This window comes from Thamnophis elegans, chromosome 5, assembly GCF_009769535.1.
Source record: "Thamnophis elegans isolate rThaEle1 chromosome 5, rThaEle1.pri, whole genome shotgun sequence".
NCBI lineage: Eukaryota > Metazoa > Chordata > Lepidosauria > Squamata > Colubridae > Thamnophis > Thamnophis elegans.
The window spans coordinates 67,039,976-67,067,180 of record NC_045545.1 but is presented as its reverse complement, the minus strand read 5'-3'; the positions used below and the strand labels follow the sequence as shown (position 1 = coordinate 67,067,180).

Genomic DNA, 27,205 nt, shown 5'->3' with positions numbered 1-27,205 from the left:
TTTAAAGAGCAACTGGACTTTCTTGTTTTTCTTTGAAGAAGAAGCTTCTTCAGCTGCCGAAGCTTCATCCAAGAAGCTTCTGTAGCTCTCTTCTTCAGTCAGAGTGGAAGAAGCTTCTTGGATAAGAAGCGGAATGTCTTCAAAGAAAAATCAGAAAGTCCAAGAATCTCCATAGACACTATGTTAAATCAATTTTTATTAAGATGGATGATTTATGAAATAATTCAAACCTATGCATTTTCAGCATTTGTGGGCTAAAACAGAAAATAAATACACATGCTTATAGCAGTAGACCAATGGCAAGATAATAGATAATAGATTAACAGAGTTGGAAGAGGCCTTGGAGGTCGTCTACACCAACCCATGTAAGTTCTCCACAGGAAGTGGAGGAGAAACGGCCAAACTTTATTCCGGGATCTTCATCAGGGGCTGCTTTGCAAGGAAAAATATGGAAGCTCTCTGAAACTGCAACCAGATCTGATAGAACAGTTTTGCAAGTTAGCAAGAGTGCTGGGTTGCAGGCGGTACGCCCCGTTCTGGTACTGTGCTCCAAAGGGCCTGCCCTCCCGAGCTCCTTACCGGTCTTTTAAGTCTTGGCGCTTCTGTGCATGCGTACAGTGCATACAGCACCTGCGTGATGCTCTGCTGAGAAGCTGGAGCATCACAGAGGCTCACAGAGGCGGTAAGATGCGTGCACGTGCGCTATGCGCATCCATGTAGACGCCGCTGGGCCCGTTCCAACTGTACCAGTTGGAACGGGATCCGGAACCCACCACTGCTTAGCACATTTATTTTCGGAAGACATCCAAGAGCATGTACATCTTTCCTGAAAAATTGCCTCCCCTATCTTGGCCACAATATCTGCAACAATTCAAATGTGACATATGCAAGCAATTAGCAGGCAGGGTGTGGGGAAGGGAAAGGAACGATTGGCTTTTGATGTTGGGGGAGAAATACTAAACACAGGAATTGCATGCTTATAGAAGACCCCCCTCCCTGATAGGAAATCCCAGTGGTTTGAGTTAAGAAAATATACTTCAGAGCATAGTCATGTATTAATGGCTTAGTACTTCTGGGATTTTTGGGCCATCACAGCAAACACAGCATAAATTAAGAAGGCTTGGCTCCCATTAATTATACATCTAAAGATGGGTGCCAATGATTAAAGCAGGCTTTTAAAATTCCTGGAGTCAAAATCACACCATTGTGCTCCCAAAGGCAGTTCCAATAAACTTCTTAAAAACTCTGTGCTTAATAATAATGGATGAAGGCAACACAATTCAGAATTCAACAAGGTAATGGATATCTTAACACCCCTGAACTTTTTAACACTCTGGATGTATAACCCCACCAAAATCAGTAGGACATATAGAAAGTACAAATGAGAAAAATTATGTTTCAATTCTTATCTGATGAGAATATCCCACTAATAACAAACACCATTTAAATCCAATCTATCCAGAACAATATATTTGAAGTGGTATAACCATTCAATTACTCTTGTTATAGTGGTTTTCATGTGAATTAAAAAAGAATTGTAAGAAAATTGTTCCAGCAATGGGAAATATACTCATTCTGACAAAAAGAATAGGAATTTCAAATAAAATATAGAGGCTGGATAGTAGAATGGTTTGCGGTTTGGCCTAGAAACCAGTTTGTAGCTTAGCATAATGCAACCATTTTTTAAAATAAATCTTACATTGTTAAGATTAATCCACTGATTAGGCATGAAAGTTGACAAGTGATTTTGGGACACTCTCTCTCAATCCAATTCACCCCACAGGGTTGTTGTGGAGAAAATAGGAATCATGGGTATTTTATATGTTCACCATCTTGAGTTGAACAAAGTATATAAAAAGTGGGTTAAAAATATAACACCATAGTAATAATAATACTAAACTATAGGTTTAATCACAGTTTAATGATTGGATTTAGATAGCACATGATGCTTTGTATATAGGAATCCAAAACCAAATAAGCCACATTATGGTTTAATCTATTGTGTGTATCCAACCAATCAACAAGATAAGGCTCACAGAACCAGTAAAATCAACCACCATGAGATGCAAAGCCACGTCCTTCATAAGTACATAAGTACTAAGTCCACAAGATCGAAACAAAGCATTTTTACAACACCCGAACAATAGCAATAGCATTTACTTATATACTGCTTCACAGTGCTTTACAGACCTCTCTAAGCAGTTTACAGAGTCCAACAAGCTGTTGGAAACACTACAAGCCACAGTGTATATGCTTAATCATTTTATTGCAGTACTTGCCATAAAATAACAAATCTGATATGCAGAAAATAGACTAGGTTACATCCTCAGGCTGCCAGGACAGCAATAAGGAGAGCTGAGAAGTTCACTGATATATGCATAAGTTCCCTGCCTTTGCAGTACTTGAAAGTTAGGTTTTCTCTCATCAGGATTATTGTGTGCTTTTGGTTTCTTGACAGCATGGCGAATTCAATTTTGTCTATTTAAGGACTGATGGACAGTTATTTCCACATGCCCTCTCCCCCCCCCCCACTCATAGTTCTCAAGCTGCTTTGGAGTGCTAGGGACCCTTCTGGGACATATGTTCAGAAAAAGCACGTTATGTACATAGTTGAGCATAACCCATAAATTCTAGGACAAGAGGTATGGCCTATCTTCTCCCTAGCTGAAATTGTGTGTAGAAATCCAAGTCATACAGACACACTCACACCCAACCCTACAATAAAGCACTTTGATCTGCTACATGTCTGCATGTCATACAGCTGTCAAAAGGCACTTGAGGTCTAACAGAAGGAAATGACAACTGCCATGACAGTAAGCATATGATTTTCCTCTTCATCTTAGATAACTTTTAGAACGGTATAAAGGTAGTTTTTCAAAAGTTTATGCACTCTATTTCTGATTTAATGAATTCTGAATTCTCACATGAACTACAAATGCATGTACAAAATCACAGAAAGACAACATTTATATTATCTAGTCCAATTACCTGCTCAGCACACCAGACAGACAGACGTCCAACCTTGAAACCATCATCTTCATTAATCTGGAATAACTAAGTATCAAGCTATCTGACTGCAAACTGAGTAAAGTAATAAATAGCTTTTGGTCTGCAAGTTAGCTAGCCTTGCTTTTAAATGTTTTCATGAATTCAATTGCCTCACTATTTTCAGTAATATCAACTTTGTCTATGACAGTTTGGTGACCTCAGCCAAACTGGTAAAATGATAGTAGTTTACTTGTCTTTTATGAAATCTAACTTTATAAGTATTGCCTACTCAAATTTGCCCAATCAACTATTCACAATTTCATATAGAAAATAAAATAAGTGTGCCAAAATGTCATAATATAATAAATTTTGGGCATCAATAAATAAATTCTAGCTCAATGAGTATATTAGAGACCGCCAGCAATTTTGTAATCCAGACAGCAAAAATTCTATGAAAATAAATAGTGCTGCCTCAAATGGGTAGGAAAATCACTTGAATTTGGTTTTCAGTTTTTTCACACACTTTCCAAGCAGCTTATTAAGAAACCAATATCTGAGGACAGAAGGCTATTCATGCTTGTACTTTAAAGAGGCTTATAAGGAAACACAAGTAAATCTGGAAAAATATGGTATATCAAGTTTTGAGCCAAAAATTCTGTGCCTATCATAGTACATTTCCTGAACTCCGACAAAGCTGAACTTGTACTGATTTGTATTAATGTTCATGATGTGACATCATTAGGTTTGTTTTCACAGATTTGCTGCCTCCACTAAAAGTAATTGATTATTTAAGGCAACCATAGGCTTGGCATGCTTTAATGAAGCTTTTAGGAAACCAGAGGTACACACTTCCCTGAGACTTATTCCAGCTGAACGTTGTTTCCCTGCTCCTTTCTAAAAGGAGCAAGAGACATGCAATAACTTTTACCTCATTTGATCATACAGTGATACTTCAAAAGGCTGCAATACATATATAAGCAGTTTAAACAGCATTGCAATTTATAGTTGACATTGCAATAAAAAGTTGATCCTTTCAACTTTTAATTTTAATATTCAAACTATTTCTGGAAAGTATCTGTCCACATTTGCAATCACCAAAAAGTTGGGTCATGTGATATGCTCAATATGATGGGCGGGGGGAGGGAGCTGGAACCGGTTCTAAATGGCACTGTAGATTTGTGGAACCTCTTCTATAGAAGAGGTTAGAACTGGCAGGAACCCACCTCTGGTACAGTCTATCTTTGCACTGAACAAATATCCCCAAATATAAAACATCACCAATTAAATAAAAAGATATACCAAAGTAAAATAGAAGCAGACCAAGCAAAACAAAACATGACTGGCCCATAAAAATTAAGGACAAATATACTACCTTGATTAGCACCAGACATTGTGCAAAATGGCAGGGTTTTTATTTAATGTCCAATGTCAAGCCCAGAAGAAAACCAGAGCATTTCCTGGGAATATATTTCAGGGCACTAGCAAAAGAATTCTCACCAGATTACAGGAGGGCACATAAACAGTTCTTTTTTTGATGACCAAGGAAGGACCTTGGTGTTTTGGAGAACATATCCTTTCATGCAAAAATTCCTAAACTGCTGAACTAACTTTTGCATCAGAGGCAGTAGAACATAGTAGTAGGTAAGCAAGCAATATTTAACACAGGGATGGCTTTAAATCAGTTGAAGGATAGAACTGTCCTCAAATTCAGCCGCAACCACCCCAACACAAACCTAAGTTTCACTTTTATGGTGTTCACAAATACATGATGAGGCATTCATGATGCAAATGACTATGTTTATCCCCAAAAAGGAAATAGAAGTTCTGAGATTGAACAACTACAGTGAACTCAATGAATTCTTGAAAGAAGTTAATATACTCCCACTGCAAAGCACTTTTCATTTTATTCTCTGTATTCTCAGTTATCCAATCTGACTCTTCACTTTTTAAATTCCTAGATAGCATAAAGGAAAAATTAGGAAGGCTTTAAACCTTTCAATCAAGGTGGGATATTAGCAATGAATGAGAGGCTCCACAGAGAGTGATTCCAATATAGCAATTTGCAATGCATGACAATAGTACTTTCACTCTTTTTTAAAATTGCAAAATAGGCAGCAAGGGCAACGCTTTAGGTAGGGCTGGCATGAGGTAGGGATTTCATTTATGGTAAATAATATACTCCAGAACTGCCTATGCAAAAAAATTGGCTTTGGTAATTAGCGATCCTCTTGAGCTGAAACAACATATTTTAAGTTTTAGACATGTTTTCACTCCCAGTAAGTAAGAAAAGTCCACTCTTTCCATACTATTTGTGTGACTGAGAAGGACGTACACTCAAACATATATATTGCAATAATTTTAGATAGTTCCCTCAAATATTTATATAGAATTGCTTGACTGCAGACAGGAGTATTTCCATCTCTTTCTTCCCTTCTAAACCATTCTAGTATGTAGTTTCTACAAAGGCCAAAAGATGCATACACATGCACACTTATATATGTTTTCTCAACAGCACTAACATTTGCTCATATCATTGAATAGATTATTAGTATGGAGGGAAAAACATGGGCAGGATGAGAAACAAGACAGACCTTTTCTGCCTGCCCTAACATTCCAAGCTCCCTGCTCCTGGCTCCACAAAGTCTGATTCTGCAGCAGTGCTGGAAGTGATTAGTTTATGAAAAGACCAGCCCGCCCACCCAAGCACAGACGGACTGAGAGGGTCTCCTCTTACACCATCACCATGTGCCTTTCATTCCCTGCTAGAGAAACCCGAAAGGTTGTGGTTTTCACTTAAGACAGGAAACTAATAAAAAAAGAGAAGAGTCAGGAGAGAAGAGACCAGAAGTCAAAAGAACGGCAAGATTTCTTACAGACTGACCCAGGAAATATGAATTAATGTACAGCTTATTGGACAATTTTGACACATTACTATCCATTAGCCTATTCAGTGGGAACTAATGTTCTTTGCATTTCATCTTTCCCTCTCTGCTTTTATTCCATTACTCCCTCTTTTCCCGTTTTTTCTTTCCTCATAGAGAATGGGCATTGCTAAATGCATTTCAAAATATCTCAGTGATTCTTCATTTCCTGTTTTAATTTTTATAATTTTAGACACATTTTGGAAGGAATGCATGTGAAACTATCTACCAAAAGAACTACAACTCCTAAGAAGTGAATTTCTCTTCCCTTATTGTCTAAGTTAAAACAGGAATAATTCTGGGTAGATAGACTTCAGTCAAGAGGCCAACAGAGAATTCAGAGCTACCGAATATGCTATACTAGGAAGTTTTAAAAAATCCTTTGGGAAAGCAATGGCAAAACATTTTCAGACAGTTGAAAACGACATCATTTTGACCATCAAGGCAATAGGAGCTGGGCTTGATTTGAGGGAAACTACCCTTTTTATATTGAAATAACTATGGAGAACTACATCATTTGGCTGTACTTCTGTAAACACTTATTTCAAAATTGCAGATCAATTAATACAGTGGGAATTAGTGGTGAGATTAAAAAAAAATTACTACCAGTTCTGTGGGCATGGCTTAGTGGGTGTGGCATGGCTTGGTGGGTGTGGCAGGGGAAGGATATTGTAAAATCTTCATTCCCTCCCCACTCCAGGGTAAGGTTACTGCAAAATCCCCTCCTGATCATCTGGGACTCAGGAGGCAGAGAATAGATGGGGGCGGGGCCAGTCAGAGGTGGTATTTACTGGTTCTCCGAACTACTCAAAATTTCCACTATCGGTTCTCCAGAACTGGTCGGAACCTGCTGAATACCACCTCTGGAATTATTTCTCAGCAGGTCAGAGAGTATGTCTATGCTTATATATGAAGGGTCTACAAATAGTTAGCCTACATAGTGTTAGGATATTGCTTTGAGCATAGCAATGAAAAAACAGGTAAGTTTGAAAAAAAGGATTGAGAGGCCAAGACTATAACCTTGAAGATTGTAGGATTCTCAGTATTCAAAGATGTATTTTAGATTAATTCCATCTTGATGAGGACAATTCACTTGTTGATTTTCCTTAACTGTGACCAGGTGAATTTTGCTTGCTATTTTAAACATCTCCATCTGCTCTACAGCTGCTACAGTTCTAGGCAAACACCTGGCTTTTCCCATTTACACACTGAGTATTTAAAAGAAATTGAGACTTAGCAGAAATGCAGACAATTTTACCTAGGTAGTAGCTGATTAGAAATAGACAATATGTCCTGCTTTAATATTTAGCATTTTAGCTATTTAATTTTGGTACTGCAAAGTTTTCTTTAAGGAGAAAAAAAAATTCACCAACACAAAGACTGTTCCTATTTCACTGATTTGTATTGTCACTCAAGTCAATTACGTACTTGGTAAGATATATGAGATGTGAATGTACTAAATAAGGAGAAATTAATTACCATAAAGCCCTTCGGAGGATCTAACTTTAGCCAAGTCACTGAAACAAATGAATAATTGAACACAACCTAAAGTTTTCACTTGAAGAATAAATGACCAGTTCAAATCATATTTTTGCATTATCATGTGAAGATATAATATCACACTAAGCTAAAATAATTCAACCCATATTACTGAGTAATTTTAAGTAAATGTCCCAATACTGTCCCATCATAAACACATATTCAAAAAAATAGAAGGATCTTCTTGTAAACCATTCTTCAATTGTTTAAATCAAACACAGTTAAAAGACTAGAAGTAGTTTTGTATTCAAAAGATCCTGGATTTACTCCTTGGCATTTCAGGTTTGTTCTGAAAAAGATTCCAATCTTCACACCTGAAAAACCACAAACAGGCATTGTAAATGTAATAATGGCCTGACTTGGGACAAGCAACCATCTATGTACTTCATACATCAAAGCTTGAGATTTTCATGCATATAAATGCATATTGAACCAGACAGAATTACGGTTCCACCACAAAACCGCAGACGACAAAATCGTGGTCGACGAAAGCGCGCATTTGACGTCATCACAGCGCGACGAAAACATCGCGCTGTGATCGAAAAATGTAAAAATAAAGCGAAAACCTTAACCTAACCCCCCCAAACCTAACCCTAACCCTAACCCTTAACCTAACCCTAAATCTAACCCTAAACCTAACCCTTAACCTAACGCTAAACCTAACGCTAACACTTAACCTAACGCTAAACGTAACCCTAACGCTCTAAACCTAACCCTAACCCTTAACCTAACCCTAACCCTAACCCTTACCTTTATGTGAATCGGGTTGCTTTAATTTTATTTTTATTTCAATTTTTAATTTTTTTCGTCGCGCTGTGATGACGTCAAATGCACGCTTTCGTCGATCGCGCTTTTGTGGACCGCGGTTTTGACGGGTCACGAGAATTACAGCGCTTGCTTCTTCTTTCCTTCCTCCTTCCTTCCCCCCATAAATTTCACACTTTCATATTGACTTTCGGAGGCAGCAATCTAAAAGTTCAGCTTCTTTTATCATGGACCCAACTAAAATGTTAAAGATTACTTTAATGGGTTCACACATCGTGTTCAGCCATAGCAATAATTCCTTACACTGGCCAGAGGATTGTAGTAGACCAGCGATGGCAAATCTTTTTTGGCTCGCGTGCCATAAGGGGGGGAGCGCAGGGGGGTCGTGCGTGGGCGTTCCACACCCATAATGCAACATGTGACCCCCCCAGTGTGCATGCACGCATGAGAGGCGCTCCCCCCCCCAATTTTTCCATGCTTTTTTCCCCCTCCCCAGGATCCAGAGGCTTTATAGGAGCCTGCGGAGGGCAAAAACAACCTCCCCCCCCCCAGAGGCCCTCAGGAGGCTTTTTGCTCTCCCCAGGCTTCTATAAAGCTTCTGGAGCCTGGAGAGGGTGAAAAATGTCTTTAAAACAGGCTGAACTTAGCTGGCCAACGCGCGCATGCACCTTGTGTGCCGACAAATGGCTCTGCATACCATCTTTGGCACGCATGCCATAGGTTCGCCATCCCGGTACTAGACAACGTCTGAGGTAAGGTATATGCCAATTCAATTATACTACGATAATGTAGGTTGTTGAGTATTTAATTGATGTTATATAAGCCAAGCTAGGACAATCAGATAAACCATGATTATTGGCTTAGACAATGTTAAAATCAACCAATTTCAGCTTATTTAATAAAACTTATTAAACAAGACTAGTTTTATTTACTTTGACTCCTATGCTTACAAACATTCCAGAAGAGAATCAATTCTTTTGCACCTAGAAAAATCAAATATATATGCAGCTCAACTTCACATTATCTAAATACACAGACATCATATATTATTCTTTACTAGCTTCTTTTCTATTAAGTTACAATTATGTAAAGGCTATGGAACTATTAATGGTATAGGCATCTGCTACAAGTCATAGTGATGAAAAATTGCAAAACATGTGTAACATCAGAATGCAAATCTAGTCTTTTATAGTTGTACCCTGTCACCTGTAGCAAGTAAAATGGTTTGTGCTGCAACTATGCATCACACTGTTGCACCTCCCTTCTCCTCCCCCCCCCCACAGAAATTTATGCTAAATAGAAACTCAGCTCTGTGGTACCCATCACACTTTTAGTAGCACATCCAATGCCTAGCTACACATTTTCCCCTACATAAATTCTCTAAACAAAACAGTAACAAAAACAAGAAGCTCAAGGCCATTGGACTTGTTAGGATTGAAGCACCAGTGCCCAGCACAAATGGATAAAACTTGTGGAAGGGATTTTTTTAAAAAAACAGATACTCCAACAAACCATGATTTTCTAACATTTCTAAATACAATCATACATGATAAAAAATAACAGGATATACAGTAGGTTATATTTTTTCCACCAAACACCCTTAAATAATGCCTATCTTGTCTCAGGATTTCAAAACTATCTTTCTGAGACTACAAACTGCTTGCAAACAAGGTACTCTATTTGGTCACCAGCCAAGAATAAACTGCTCAACCAGGCAAGCAGTCGATAAACTGTAGAAAAATTCATTGGGGGGGGTGTCACATACAAGTAAGAGTGTGCATAAACCTTTGGAATAATTTATAAGATCTTTATTGCTTCTTTGACATCTCAGAACTAGAATCTGAGGCAGAAACAATCAATGGCTAAGAAAGAGCCGTACCCTCAACCAACTTTAGGCAATGCCATTAAATTAAAAATCTGGATACGGCTGCATAGAAGAATCAATTATGGCAGAAAATTTGTCCAGTAGGAAATGGACTACTATAATAACAGGATTCATTGCATATAGACCAAAAAACAACTGACAGATGATAATAACTTTATCAGTACCAACCTAGGGTGCAGCTGATCTAATGAATTCGATACAAAAGGCTCCATGTGCTATTTCTAATTACGGTTTCAATTTTTCAAAGAATTTATTGAGCTTTTATGTTTTTCACAAAATTAGAATTTAAATATAGTGAAAAACAAGTAGCAACTTACTGAGTCACTATTATACAAGAGTAGCATTGCCCTAATTAAAAGGCACTGCAGCCAAAAAGGGAGCCAGATCTATAGCAGTGGGCAGAAAAAGTGAGAAAGAGAGGAGAGCTATGCTGCTGGAATTGCCATTAACATGCTTGATTCATCATATCTCGTTTCAATATAAAGTTAATAAATTGGTATGCTAAAAATGTAAGTTAATTGGAACAGGCTTCCATAATGTTCCTTTAACAAACCTATTTACTTTATCACTTATCTCAAAGCAAAGCCCCTCTCCCCCATTCCCTCACCTCTCCAAATACTTGTGTGTCTTCCAGTATAGCAGTAGCTTTACAAAAAGAACATCAAAAAGGGAAGAATTCCTGAATATATGCAGATAGGCACCCTTCTCAATAAGACGCACCATTATTTAATGCTGTTTTAAGAGGCAAACTTGCTCCCCAGGAAAATGTACAGCCTAATACAGCCTATTTTCTATCAGTGTATTCAATTTCTTTCCTTGAAGCCACTGACAAACATTTTCATTAATTGTAACTTGCTGAATTTAGTTTGGCAGTAGAATCAAAGGAGGAGGAGGAGGAGGAGGGGAGATCATCATATGTGAATACTGCAGATTCTTATTGTTTGCCTGGCTCGGTATACTTCCAGACTTTCTGGATAAAAGCAGTGACTTCTACATGGCCTTGTTAAAAACTTAAAAACTGACACACGCTGAGTGTGTTAGCCAGTATGTCAGGAGAACATGTGGCAGCTCCAGGAGGCCTAAGGCAAAAGCCGACTGCCTACAAAGAAGTTCAACAGCTTGATCTCATCTTCCTCCCTACAGTTCCCAGCAAAAGATGGTTAACATTTAGCTATATTAATGCTGATGTTTCTGTACCTCCAAAGGAAACTGGGTGCAGGAGAAGCCTTTTTTACCTTTTCATAAGAGCCCTGGGGCTCTTTCAGATGTAGCAGACATAAACAAAAATAGGAAGGCTTTGTTAGATATTTTCCTTAAAGATTACTAGCTTTATCACATACTGGATGAGATTACTATAACCCCAAGTATGAGGATTAAAAGAAGCACTTGTTTGTTCTTTCAGCCTAGTAAGTGATCTCTATAATGAAGAAAATTAGATTAATCTCTATCAAAAACTGTCATACCTGGTCTGTAAAACTCCAGTCATCCATTAGATGCCAGGAGAATCCATCATCCATTAGTCCTGCATTAAATCTGTGGGAATACAGTGGCACCAAATCACCAGTCTCATTCCAAAAGCAAAAGAACATCCAACATTGAGACCTGTAATTAGGGATATCATGTTTGCACTGCAAAAAACCCAGATGACTACTACATAACAGCAACCTGTGCCTTTTGCCTGCCACCTAATGTGTATCTGGAGTTTTGCAACCCGTACCATGAGATGTGAAAACAGTAAGACAAACGTTTCATCTGAATCCAAGTCGAAGTGTTTCTATACGGAGCTACAGACTGAGTTAGAGGGATAAAGCTATGAAACTTTAGATCCGAGATATCCTGTAAGCCATATCTAGGATGACTAAATATTTTTGGGATATATAGCTGTGGAGCATAGCCTACAACATCATGTTACATAATACAGAATAGCAGGGGAGATCTTTTTTTTTAAAAAAAGTGTTTAAACTAATACTATAGGTGTAGAGTTTTTGAAATATCAAATCCAATATTTAATGTATGACACACTTGCATCACATACTGATGTAGGAATACTAAGGTGCACATTCATCTAAATAGCTATACAGCAGTTGACTTGAAGTGTTTGCAGGCCCTAAACCAAGTTTCCATAAGGATCTACAACATTTTAAGCCTTTTAAAAATTCATAATTTTGACATCTCTCGGTGATCTTTAAAAGTGTTATTTCAATGCCAAGTAGATTTTACTGGTAAGCAGCCAGCAGGACATATTACATAGTTTCTATTTTGCTAAACCCATCCCTCTAGCATTAAAGGATTTGCCAATAAATATAATTTTCATAAAATATATTTCAGACATTTAAGAAATATTCCAAACACAGAACACATGTCCCCATTAGAAATAAAGATGGTTTCAAATGGTGCCATAGCATGAACATTGTCTTCCTTTGAATTATGAAATTTAATTTTCTCTAAGATAGTCTTCTGATAAGTGAAAATAACAAAGGTATATCTCAAAAGAATCCAGAGAGGTACACTTCTCCTGCAGTGAGTTACACCAATAGTATAGAAATCCACTTTATTAGAGTCTGACTTTTTTGTAAAACAGGACTTGTTTTACACATTTCTTACATGGCTTATGCCATGGGTCCTCAAACTATAGCCTGCCGAAGGCATTAATCCCGCCTACATCGGCTCGCCCACCCTTCAGCGAGCGCAGGAAGTTCAGGACTTACCTTCGCAAGCCCTGCAGGCTGGAACTGAAAGGTAAGGCCAACAATTTTGGCTTGCAAAGACATTCTGGACGTGGGGGAGGTGAAAAACGGGGTGCACAGAAGCCATAGGAAGCCAAAAAATGGGTGAAAACTGCCCGTTTATGGCCAGAAAATAAGCCATTTTTGCCTGTTTTTGGCATGCAGAATGCTTCTGGAGGTGGGGAGTGAAAAACGGGATGCACAGGCACCCCAGACCAAAAAAATGGTGAAAACGGCCCATTGTTCACCTCCCCCACCTCCAGAAGATAGATAGAGATTGATAGACAGAGAGGGGGGGGGGAAGGAGAGGGAGACAGAAAGACAGAACCGGGAGACAGAGAGAGAAAGAGAAAAAGAGAGAGAGATTTCTCAAGCTCCTTGGGGCTGAAAAGAACTGCAAAACTGAGTTTCCTGAAGTGGACCACTAGACTCCTAAACAACTGAAAAAAACAATCTAGTAAAAAGAAAAGGCAACCAAAAGAGCAACATGCAAACACCCCCAGGTGCAAAACAAATTAAAGTTTAATTTGGGTGCATTATTCAATGGACTGTTAAATTGGCAATGCCCACCTAGCCACGCCCACCCAGTCACATGACCACCTATCTACGCCCACCCACCCAGTCCAGCTCTCCAACAGTCTGAGGTACCCTGAACTAGCCCCCTGTTTAAAAAGTTTGAGGACCCCTGGCTACGCTATGCACAATTCATTTTGTTTTTTAAGGAATCTGGTGGATAGATAGATAAGATAGATAAGATGATAGATAGATAGATAGATAGATAGATAGATAGATAGATAGATAGATAGATAGATAGATAGACAGACACACAAACACACACACACACACACACCAAGGATCATGTTTTGCTTAAGACAAATTTGTTGTTCAGCACATGGCCAAACTCACACAATAAATTAACTATTTGGCAGCCATTAACTATTTGGCAGCCACTGAACTAGTTCTGGAGCCAAACCAATTAAGGCTTTAATGTGATCCCAATTTCCCTTTTCTGAGGAAAAAGAAAAAAGAAAAGGAGGGGAGAAAAGGAGGGGAGGTCAGAAGAAAATCCCCCTTTGCTTTATAAATCCTTGCCAATCATCCCAGATAAACCTATCACCCACAGTTCTCAGATTTGCATTAGCACTCCTAAGCTCAAAGATGAGGCTACAGCTGAACACACATGGTGTTCAGTGTGTCTGACTCCTGCCATGTGTTTTCTATAGCTTCGACATTCAATCATTTAAAAAATATTTACAGAGCTTTGCCTTTAATCAAAAAAACATGGCTAAAGATAAAGCAAGCTTAGTGCAAGTTACTGTTTCTGTTACAGAAATGCCAGAAAAGGCAGTGATGTCATCAGATAAATTTAGCTTCTAACCCTGGAAAGTTTTATATGCCTTATGCTCCATGTTAACAACTGAAGAGGGACAAGACTCTTAGGGAGTCAAAGTACAGGAAACACAGAAAAGTTATTCTGAGAAAATGACAGCCAAAAGAAAATATTAACGTAATTGCTCTAAGAGTGATAAAGAAATTAAAGGACTGAAGAAAAACGAATTCCACTATTGCTTGCTCTTTAAAACAAAAACAAAAAAACAAAAGCATACGGTAATTCAGTTTGCATGGGGTGATACAATTATTTCTATCCAAGAGTTAAGAAGGCCCAATTTTGCTTCAATGATGTTATATCATTAAGTATTGAAAGGCTATTTGCTTGGATATTTAAAGATCTCTACATAATAAAGGACTGAAGTCAATTGTTTAGAAAAAGGAATTATCTAGAATATTTCCTACTCAATAGACCAATCCTCTTTCTCTTATAAAGGAGATCAGCTTAATTAATGCAAAGCTAAGTTTAAATTACTGAATGTAATGACTTGAGTACAGTATTTTTCCTTCGAAAGTTGTTGGGGGCAATATGCTGACTCTAAACTGCTTAGAGAGGGCTGTAAAGCACTGTAAAGGAGTATATAAGTCTAAGTGCTTTGCTATTTCATATGTGGTAGAATGGTTTCCTATATGGAGACTGATGAAAGAAATACAATAGACTTTCTACATGACTGTAGCTCTTTTAATCATTCTTTTAGTAAAGTTTAATAATCAGTCCCATAACTGACAACAGCAAGAACAACAAAGTATCTCATATCAACTATTAATGCATAAACCTCCAATATTCGGAAATAGTGATGATTCAAAGCTTAGTTCAAATATCATAGCTTGTTCCGATGTAGTTTAATTTCAGAGTAGTCTGTTGTAAACCATAGTTTAGGACTTAGCATGTTTGAACATAGCCAATTGCAGTTGAAACAAACCATGGTTAGGCCATACTTACTGAAAAATCTGACTTTACCCAGTAATATGAAAAATAGAAATCTTTTTATGATACATCAGCTACAAATAAGAAATGGATTTGTTCTTAAGAACATGAGCATAAAAAAGAGCAAAAAGAAATACTAATGATTTATAGATGTGTCAGAACACACATGCAGCTTAAACAAAGTCCAAACTTTAAATTATTCTGCTGAGATCATTACTGACATTTAAATAAATAACATGATTCTTCAGTGGTGTTATTTCAAATGAATTAAAGATGAAGTAAAAAGTAAATGACACTAAGTATTTACTTTAGTTAGCTTCTTATGAAGGAACCGGCAAAGGAATGGAAAATATTAAAATTCTAAAACATTTGGTCTGGCATCTTGTGAGATAATCTTATGATGGCAATTTCAAAACCAGAATGATTGTTCCTCATTGAGCTCTTTCTAAAAGTTCAACTCTAGTCACAGCTATTTAATGAGGGTAGAAGCAACAAGTAAATCATGCTCAAGGAAAGATCAACAACATTCTTCCATCCTGGATTAGGAATTTTCTGAATTTAAATAATAGAGTTCAATGGCAGAAGTATCTAGCAAAAAGAAACAAGATGACCAGTGAACTGAATGAAAGAAACTCAACAATAGATTCAGCAGTCATGTCTTTTTTCAGACTCATAAGTGAATAAATATTTAAGCATTCATAAAATATATTTTGAATTTGGATTCAGTTCCAAAAATTTATACATATTTCAAGAAGTAAACTAGGACTTGACTAAAGAAAGACAAGAAAACAAACCTGTGGAGAAAAAGACAACTGATGACTACTGGTCATAATTATTAAGTATTACTTCTGCAGAGCAATCTAAAGAGAACGCTATTACTTTCATATACTGAAATGGACTTCCCATAGGTCTGTCCTATCTACCTACCCACCTATCCATCCAATTTATATGGTCACCCATGTATCCAGGAAGCTCTGGACGTGAAGGATTACATTTAAAAAAAAAACAACTAAACTGCACTGAGCCTCAATAAAACCATAAGATACATGCACCTATGCTGGGATTCCAACTAATAGAACAGAATAATACAATTGGAAGGGACTTTGAAGGTCTTCTAGTCCAAAGCCCCTGCTCAGGCAAGAAGCCCTATACCACTTCAGATAATTGGTTATCCAATCTTTAAAACTTCCAGTGTTACAGCACCCGGAACTTATGGAGGCAAGTTATTCCAATGATTAATTGTTCTAACTGTCAGGAAATTTCTCCTTAGTTCTAGGTTGCTTCTTTCCTTGATTAGTTTCTATCCATTGCTTCTTGTCCTGCCATCAGGGGCTTCGGAGAATAGCTTGACTCCCTCTTCTAATATCCCACCCACATTGTCTGGAAGAAACGAATGCTGGATTAAATTGGTCTTTAGGCCAATTGATACCTTTCTGTGTGTATTTTTGTTCTTGCATAATAGATTATATCTCTAATTAACAAAATTTATTATCCCATTGTGGCTATAGCTATCAGTTTAGTTAACTTTCAAAATAATATTGATCAAAGTTTATTGAAAAAAAGGATATAATACATCTACAACAAAATGTATTGGAAATTAAAAAATAAAAAACCTTGAATAAAAAAACAAAAAAAATGTACCGGAAATCAATTGTTAGAGGCTACTACCTACACTGTGGTAGGTATAACCTTCTTGATGATCTTGGCTTGCGAGTTAAGCATGGTCAAGCCAATTCAGAATGTAAAGCTAGGAGTACAAACCAAAACCAGGAAATCAAAACGTATTTTCAGAAGAAAGCAATGACAGACTACTTATATTCTGTTGCCAAAAAAACTACACTGGTGTGGCCATGAAATCAAGAGTCAGACTTGCCTAGGAGTTTTGAATTTACATTTTAAACACATGGCTTTCCTTAATATCCACTTTACTTTTATTTCCACCTGCGTCTTTCCAAAGCTACTAGGTTGCTCATTTTTTTCTTATTATAAATAATAATAATCTGAAAAGACCAGAACAAAAGGGCCTTATAATATCCCAATTTAATTTTACAATTAGAATATTTTACCAAATGCTAAATAACCAATTTCAAGTTAGACAATGAAGCAGAATAATTATGAAATATTGCCTAAATATTAGGCAATAAAATTGTCTAGTATTAAAAGCATATACAAATAACATATTCCTTCACTGTACCAGTAATATCATGAGATGACCTATTTGCTAAAGGCTTGACTATTAATTAAACAGTAATGGAGAAAGTGGACAAGCCTGATTGGTTTCACACTAAACTCAATTTGCCCATAAATTAATTTGCCAACTTGCCATTTACTCTTGTTGTTGGTTGTGAATAGTAAATTGCAATCCATTTAATAAAATGGAATTTTATAAAAAGCATTTAATAAAATAGGCAAAATCCATACCTGCACATGACTTGCTTTAGAAAGTTAATCTGAACTACAGCAAAACCTTTTTCACCATCCAAAGGTTAAAACAGCAGAATCCAATCAATCTTGAGCGGTATCCAAAATATCTATTAATGTACATTATCTAATGCTTATCTGTTTTTAATAGCCGGGATGTCTTAAAAGACTAACATACTTATTTTCACATAAGCTTTCACAGATCAGATGCATGGAGTACAGAACTGGGATGGGGATATTATTATATATGTAAACATCTGTTGGGGAAGATTCCCACAGCTGTGTCAAATCTTTTCTATGGTCTTGCCAAAAAAACAACTTGGACATGTCCATGAAGTCATCAGTAATAGAATTTGGCTCAAAGGAGATTTACTATTTATTACCTACTGTGACTATCCAGAGGCATTTTGGCTGGCTGTTGTTGGAAACAAGGAATAGGGTTAAATGGACTTTGGTCTGATCCAGCAAAGCAAATTATATGTTGTTAAGAGCTGTCTGGCAGCACTCACAAATGGATAATTATGTCAGAACTAATACTAAGAAAGCCTCAGTTCCAGGAACAGGAAGGTACCACTGGGATGCATCAATATGAATCTTGATGCCCCCAGGATGATAATGAAATACAGATACTGATTTTTTTCTTCTATGTATTTCCCTGCACTAATTTGGCAATCATTATTAGTTTTCCAATCTGAGATATTCACAGGTACAGAAAAAGTTTAAACACAGTATGCAAATATTACAAACATGCAAGTGTTCCTTTTATTTGCTTTTATGCTCAAAACAATTGGATAAAAGAATCCTATAGTATTAGCCTTCAATAAAGGAAAACAAAACATGCCAACCTTCAAGAATCTAAAGTAAATTCTTATTCAATTGCCAGGCAAACAAACTTTGCACAAACATCACAAAGAGAAACAGTTTTTATTTACTCTCATTGGGTCTTTTATCAATGGTAGAAGGATTTTTTAAGTTGATTTCAAGCCCAGAGGCAGTAACTTTTTAAGCCAGCTATATCACATGAGCATTGACTATAATGAATATTCAAGTATTAAAGGAAAACTACTTAAATACTCTTGAACCTTTATTGTCATCTATAGAGGACTTTTCTTTATAACTATCAATAGTAAGCAGTCAAAGTGGAACAGAGAATAGAATGCTGGATGTAGATTTGAGCAATCCAGCTTTAATTTATTGCATAGATCAGAAACCCATTTGGTAACTATGTGTCTATCATATTTTTTCTCAATTGACTTTAGTACAATTAAGATCAACTGCAAATCTAGGATTCTCAAAGGAAAATTACAATACAAATAAAGTAACTTTCATTAAAATCTAACAAAATTCTCTATTTGATCCCCCATGGGAGTATATTTCATTTGTGAAAGATTTATGGCAGCATTATACTACTACTGCTAATCATAATTAACAAAATCACAATAGTCACTTGTCAAAAGGACTAGAGAGTAGGCAAGCCTCAAATGACTTGTCTTTTTTAATACCAAAAAATACTTTTGAAGTTACATTAACAAAGATGGAGGTAATATCTAAAAAATGGAAAGTGTTTCAAATCAGTCTCTTGTCTCCAATTTCTTCAGAAGTTAGATTACTAACCACAGAAATGGTATTTAATCAAATATTTCTAAGCTTTCAGTCACTGAACCATGAAAAAAGGATACAAAAGTTTTAAATAAAAAATAAAGCTATTATGAAAATTATTACTGTAATAGGAAAATAATATAGAAATATTAGTTAGTTTAAAATATCCTCTTTGGGGGGAGGGGAGAAGATAGGAATACTGGACAAAAAAGGAACACTTTTACAATGCCACAAGCAACAAGAATCGGAACATTTCTACAGATGTTGGGAAACCCTAACAAAAGGGAGGGACAAATAGATGTGGCTTCATTTAAAAGAAAATAGGATGCAAAAAACCAAGATGTGTGTGTTTTGAACTTTCAGGAAAGTACATAAGAAGTGCCAGAGGGAGAACTGTGTTACTTTATTGCATCAAAGAAAGAATTTAGTGCATATCCCAAATGCAAGCAGACTTGCCGATGCATTTATGGATGCATGACGTGTTACATGAAATTGGCAGATCATGACATGTATGAATGATGTGGTTAAGGAGGGGAACAGAGAATTAAACAATGGGACTAAATTTACCTAAATGCTTGGAATTGTAATTGTTTTTAACAATACAATTTCATTGCTTAAATGTACAAAAAAGGCAAACACAGTGCCCGTTCAAAAGAGCTGTCATAGACAATATTAATTAGTTCTATACTTCTTAACATCTGTAGTGAGGAAAGATGGTCAATGGTCATCTAACTGAACAGAAACACACCTGCTGATAAATTCTATTTAGGAATTTCATGTCAAAAAAAGAGATACTTGTATGTAACTTTGTACTGAATCCTCATAATGGCATATTAAGTAGTTTTTTTTTTATGAAACTCTTATCCTTTTGGTCGTAACAAAATAAACTTTAAGTTTAAAGCAGAAAATATTCAATTTCTTATTCCGAAGAGTTGTCTCAATTTTAAAATAGGTTGTTTGTACCTGTCTGGAAGTATTTTAAACTCAAAATCAAGCTGTTTTTGAAATATTTTTAAAATGGGTCAGAAAGTCAAATAGAGTACTACAATGTCTCTGTATTCTTAATAGTTTTTAGAACAAATGGGCATATACTACAATGTAGGACAGAGATGAGCTGTTCTTCAGCACAACCTTTCATATAACCATGACTTAAGTGCATTGGAGAATCACTTGAAGAACCCTGTCCACTAAAGGAAATTGAAGGAAGGAAGTACTACTGATATTCAAGTTAAAAATAAATAAAAGGAAAAGGGGAAAAAACACCAAATCACTGATACATGGGAAGTGGATCTTACAAAATATACAGGTAAGTTAATTCTGCCTAAATTGCTATGTTCAGGAAGTAAATCAAGGTAAATAGTGATAACAAAATTATAGGATAACATTTATCTGAGAACTTTTCTAGAATTAAAATGTAAAATCCCTAATTATCTAATAAAGGTCAACTAGGAATAGTCACTAAACTAGGAAAAGCAACAAATGTAATGCTAGTTTTTAAAATTAATTAAATATATATATATATAAATGGGGCAGATTAACATGTATTCTGGGAAAACTAGGGAAGATATCTGTACTCACAAAGACAACCTTTGCTAAAGAATGTAATGCAAAACATGGTTTTGCCAATGTATGCCTAATTAACCTTTTCGAGTGTTGAGTATAATATATGTTTGGAATCATCCAAATCTTGGACTTTTAAAGACTTCTGATAAAGACTCCCACATTCTAAGCAAATTTAATAACCTTGGGAAATACCTAAGAAGTATGCTATTGGTATTTGGGGATCAAAAATTGACTCATAAATAGAGTGCAGTAATAGGAAGCAGAAACCAAGATTACTTATCAAACTGGTATAGGAATTAAGTCTGAGCAAAGTTCTCAGTTGTGCAAGGAGTAACAAAAAATCTCTAAGAATTTAGTAAATGGGAAAATGAGCATTACTGCAGGAAGCAATATATATGGTATCCATCTAAAATGTCATGCATAATGGGAGAACAATCTCTCACACGTTAGTGGAATAAGGAAAATGATCCTAGGATAAAATGGGCTGTGTACCAAACATCTAGCCTATATATGCCTATTCCACACTGGCAAACATATATGGGAAATCAGTAGAAAATTATATTTTTAGAAAACCACTAGTATCATAATACTTTTATTTAACTTCAGTTAGTAGTATTTGAATTACATTGCAATTCTGGCCACATCAAAAAAAAAATCTCTTAAACATGCTGATGATTCGTGTTAAAATAAAGCATAGAAGTAAAATTAAATACAGAATTAAAATGTAAAATGTAACAATGGCCATCATTTTGGCACATTGAAAGGTTAAATCTATAAAAGATAGTGCTAGCAATTGCTAATAATCATAATAGCTCAGTATCACTCACATTATTGAAGGTATTGTGCTTTTCAATGTAGCTACCAGATTGCTACTCCTCCCATATTTTACTTATGTATTACTCAAAAACATGTGGTTAGCCCCTGTGTAATGCTGAACTGTACAGACTTTTGGTTTGATCTAGCAAGGATTCTCTAATGTTCTATATATTTCTAGATTATTGGGCTGCAACACAGGTATTGCAGTCTTTTACCTTTTTCATAAAATGCAAGCATAATTGTGAATCCAATTATAACATGGTATACTGAATATGTATTTATGCAGTTTTCCAGGCCAAATTTAAATTTCTGAAATTGACATGTTATATATTGCAAGATCAAGTAATGACAGCTTTTTCAGTTCATAAGGCAATCTTTGTATCAGATGAATAGACTGCTGGCACAAGAAAGCCAATATCGCCCATATTTGAGGGATATATGTGGGGTTATTCTGCTAACACTTAATGAGTAAATTCAGCATTGTTTCAAAAGTAACATCCAATCTAAACTGCAGGATTATTGATTCTTGATGTATTATGACCTTGTTCAATGCTACCTTTAGAATTCTGCCTTAAAATGCAACATACAAACTTCTGAATTGAACAAATAAAATTAGCAAAATAGTTCACTATTTTGATTCGCTCAGTCTTGCATAAATAAAAATTGCTGTCTCAGAGTACCACAAAGGATTGTGACACTATCGTGTTGCAAGATCAAAACTTTGGTATAAATCATTTTTCTCTAGCCAGGCATCTTCCAACAATCTTAAGCTACAAAATTCATCATCCTCAACCAGTTGGCAACATGAACAGCTTTGAACACTGACTGATTCCAGGTTATAATGCTGGAATAAATACTATGGAACAATAATGAATACATTTTACAATCATTTGAGCATAATGCTGTTAAAGATTACTGAATATAAGATGATTAACAAGTTTGTTTTTAAAATAAACATTAAAGCTACCTGGGTTGAATAGTACAATAGTACACACTCTCCTCCCTCCAAAAAACACATTAATTTTTCTTTCTACTATGGTTTCACTGGAAATTCTAATCTATGGTACTAATAAAGAATTACTAATAACCTGACTTCTGCTGGATTTATATACAATCCAACTTAAAATATGGTCATTTATTCATGATTTATTTTCCATTCTTAAAATGTACAAAAACTCATAACTTCCCTCCACTGAGAAAATAGCATGGAAAAAGATAAATTTGAAACATACACCCACACACCACACAATGCCATGGTTAAAGGGGAAACATTTAAATCTAAATCTGAGGACAGCAATGTTGTTAAAGCTTCAATATGCTATCATTCTCAAAAAACAAGATGGGAATATTTAAGGTCACATTTACCTGAGTTGTTCAAAACTAGTAACACTGGACCCAACAGCAAGATTTCTCTAATGGAAATGAAGAATGTTTAATGTTTCAAGGCATTCCTAATAGTGATCTCTGTTCCAAAAGGAATAAAGGTCTGTAATGCTAATGCAAATGCTTCCTACATATTTATTTAATAAAGCTGATTGTTCCACAAAGCAGGCATCCTTTTACTATTCCCAGCACTATTGGGGAGAAACAACTGCAGAGTTATTTAACTGTCAGAGTGAAAAACGCAGGGTCAATGCCTGGTATACATTTTAGCAAATCAGTTCTAAATATCAGCTCTTCATTGACCTAATTTCCTTCTGATTTCAAAATGCTGTCACAGAAACATATACCAGCACAATCCAAAATATTAGGCAACCCAATCTATAGACAAAAGAAGACAATAAAGACTTCTACAAAAATTGTTCTTGGTGAAAGAATGAAGGAGGAAAGGGTTCCTCGGATGAGAAGTACCAAAAAGCAAAACCCTAAATGGGTTTGCAGAAAATAAGAAACTACCATTTAGAAGAGAAGCGGCTGCCACTTACCTGATACAAACTGGGTCTTACAGACCAGACTTCCCTAACTAAATAGCTCCCAGATGTGTTGGACTACAAGGCCCATTATCCTTAGTTGAGGATGGACACCTCCACAGGCCACCAAGTTGGGAAAGGGCTGTTAACAAATGAACGTGGAAACTATTCGGAAGGCAGGGGAGGGAAGAAATCACAAGAGAAGGGGGTGGGGGAGACGAAAAGAGAAGGTCCAGGAGTAAGGAAAGATACGCAACGTTATTCCAACCACAGAGGTAAAGGAAAAGTGGGAAGCGGGGAGTGAAACCCCAGGCTGGGTAGAATCGCAACAGAGGAGCGAAGGTGCGCGTACATTGCCTGGGGAATGCCAGAGGGAGACAAGCACCTCAAGCCTGCCGCAGCCACGTCTACGGAGAATTAAACCCCTTCCTGGGACTGCAGCCTCCCAAGCCTCTACAGAGCTCGGCGTCGCTCTGGCTTGCGGTCCTAAGGACGTGAGAAGCGCTAAGTGAGAGGATGAGCAGAGGAGAGGTGGAAGGGAAGGGGTCAAGAAAGGAGGCAGCATCGCTACTAAAGCGGAGGAGGATCTTACACTGAGAAGCTCCCGGAATGCCCACCATCGCTGATCCGGGCATGGACTTCTTCCTTTTGTTTCGTCCTCTCCCAGCCGAGCCGACGGACGCGAGCGCCAGCAAGAAAGCAGCGACGCTCCCGGCCCCGCGCTAGGCCTTTGCCTAGACCCCGCCCCCTCCCGTGACGCCACTTTACTCCTCCCACCGCAGTGTGTCTCGAGGGGGAGCGGTTGGAATTGCGCTATGGCAGGTTTTTTTGGGGGGGGTGGGGGTGGGGGTGGGGGGTGTTTAAGGAGAGGTTTCGCAGCGGCAAAAGGGGCGAGGGATTCATATCCCTGGACCCACATTTTGTTCTGAGGAGTTTGGTTGTCTTGAGTTCAGTGGAACTTTCCTCCTCAGGAAGGATTACGAACTTTAGGTCTTTCTAGTAGAAATTAACTTCTAAGACGGCCATTGAAAGCTAAATGTTTAATATTTTATTACTGGTTATGCTTTTGACTATTTAATGTTCTGTTATTTTTAACTTATAAAGAAATTTGCCAAAAAAAACAAATTAACAAACACAACAGGTTGGGACTTGGTTAGTGCTTGGATAGGAGACCACAAGGAAATATCAGGATTGTTGGCTTGACTGGAAAGAGGTGGGGGGAAAGGGTAGGCAAACTAAAACCACAGGTCCACAAAGTCAGCAGGAATACGGCTTGACTCAGAGGACTAGCAATAGCAATAGCAATAGCACTTAGACTTATATACCGCTTCATAGGGCTTTCAGCGCCCTCTAAGCGGTTTACAGAGTCAGCATATTGCCCCCAACAACAATCCGGGTCCTCATTTTACCCACCTCGGAAGGATGGAAGGCTGAGTCAACCCTGAGCCGGTGAGATTTGAACAGCAGAACTGCAGATAGCAGTCAGCTGAAGTGGCCTGCAGTACTGCACTCTACCCACTGCGCCACCTCGGCTCTTGACTACTCCTGTTATTTTTTTATTTCTGCCTCTGTTCCTCTATCGATCTTATGTTCCACTGGTTTTCCATTGTCATAAGGGAAAATGTAAAAAGTTAGGTTTATCTTTAAAATATATCACCAAACTTTGTCATAAAGGTTAACCATGTTTATTATCACAAGCTTTTGCAGATAACAAGCCATGAGATAGATGCCTGAACAGAGTTCAGAGAAAGGAATATATAAACAACTGCTGTTATATGAAAAAGTTTTCTCCCTTCCCTTAATTCCCAATAGTAGGGAATTATTGAAATTCAATCCCCTTCTGAAAGTCACCGTCTTTGAAATGATAATAGAATTCTGCTTTATTATGGTTACTTACAGTATACAGTACAACATTGTTTTAAAAATATGACAAAGATACTGATTGGGTATGAAATTGATATTCATATGTGTATACAAGAAAAATACAAGCTGGTTGGGGGATTTTGGCCCAGTCATTCTCTTCCAGCCTACAATATCAGACTTAGAGGACAAGCCTTTAGGTCAATTCATGTTGCAACCAATGGGGACTGGTGGAAAAACGAAACGGTATTGCAGCTGTGTAAAAACCAAACTACAATCGAACTTTACCTAAGAAGACAACGACTTAGGTGGTTTGGACACATTTGCCGTATGGACAATAGCCGATTACCTTACCGATCGATTAACTCGCTGCGACCGGATGGGTGGAAAATCGCACGAAATGCCCCAAAGAAAACGTGGATATCCCAAGTGGCTCACGATCTTCAACCACTCCATTTTTCGATAACCGATGCCCAACAAGCCGCCCTAAATCGGAATCAATGGCGAGCTGTAATCCGTGACGTCCTGCCCCTGGCCTTCACAATGCAACGGTCACTGCCTTATGGACGTTGACATTTACGAAGATTAAGTCCAGTAAGTCCACAAATGTTCAACTTGATGAAAAAAATGCTAAGAAAAAAGAAGTGTGGGTACATAAGTTATTATAGGGAAATGCTATGTATTTTTACAAGTTGGGTGACTTTGGGCCAGTCACTGTGTCTCAGCCCAACACACATCACAGGGTGGTTGTGGAGAAAATAAGAATGAGTATTAGGTATTTTACCACCTTGAGTTATTTATAAAATAATAAATATAGGATATATAAATACATACATACATGCATACAGGTAATTTTTACTGGGTTAAAACAATTCATGCTTTGCTAAATGATATATCTGCCTCTTTAAATTTAAAAATGCTGAAGCATGTTGATATAGATTAGATAATCTTGAAGCATGCTTGTCCCTAAGGTGTTTTTCAAAAGGCAAATTGACTTTGTTTTAAAAATAAAATCCAGTTGCCTTTTGAAAACACACTTTGGGGATAACCATGAGCTGGATTATAGAATCTCCATAGACACTTGAAACATGCTTATTTTCTTATCAGCATTAAAAGAAATACTGTATTCTAATGCACAAAGAATTTGTTTTAAAAGATAGGAAGACTAGCCTGAAATTTGCATGGTATCTTCTGAGCACTTAAAATGGAATTCCAAGGAATTCCTGATAGATTGGCAAACTCCTCCTCCCACCCATTCTTTGTAACATCTCCTTTCACTTATACTTAATCATAATGTGATGTTGATGCTATTCTACATCTTGGCACAAATGATCTGTCCCAAAAAGATGTACTTTCTGTGAAGAATGATTTCCAGAGCTTGGGGTATGAACTTAGTAGTATAGGTTGTAGGCTTATCTTTTCAGATAAGTTTTAGATTCAGTTTTACCAGTATATGAGGGTAGAACAAGAAGCAATGGGTGGAAACTAATCAAGGAGAGAAGCAACTTCGAACTGAGGAGAAATCTCCTGACAGAACAATTAATCAGTGGAACAACTTGCCTCCAGAAGTTGCGAATGCCCAACACTGGAAGTCTTTAAGAAGATGTTGGATAGCCATTTGTCTGAAATGGTATAGGGTTTCCTGCCTAGGCAGGGTGTTGGACTAGAAGACCTCCAAGGTCCCTTCCAACTCTGCTATTGTATTGTATTGTATAATGGAAGAAATACTTAGATCAGCGACTCAATTGTATGGCTAGGATTTGCTTTCAGAAATAGCTCAAAAATTTTAACACATTCTTCAGTTGTTAAATGGTTAACTCATATGGTTTACATTCCGAGGGGTCCTTGGTGCTCTCTGAGCTTGCTTGTTTTCTTGCAGACGTTTCATTACCCTA

At 37.0% G+C, this 27,205-nt stretch overlaps 1 protein-coding gene across 2 annotated transcripts in view; it reads right to left on the bottom strand.

Annotated features, from left to right (window-relative positions):
* Positions 1 to 24,163, bottom strand: part of CBFA2T2 (CBFA2/RUNX1 partner transcriptional co-repressor 2) — an 82,061-nt gene extending 57,898 nt beyond the window's left edge. For both annotated transcript variants that reach the window (XM_032218849.1, XM_032218851.1), the window contains exon 1: positions 24,043 to 24,163. In XM_032218849.1, the coding sequence (XP_032074740.1) occupies positions 24,043 to 24,085 (43 nt within the window). In that variant the 5' untranslated portion in view covers positions 24,086 to 24,163. The remainder of the gene's footprint in view (positions 1 to 24,042) is intronic.
* Positions 24,164 to 27,205: the final 3,042 nt, after the last annotated feature.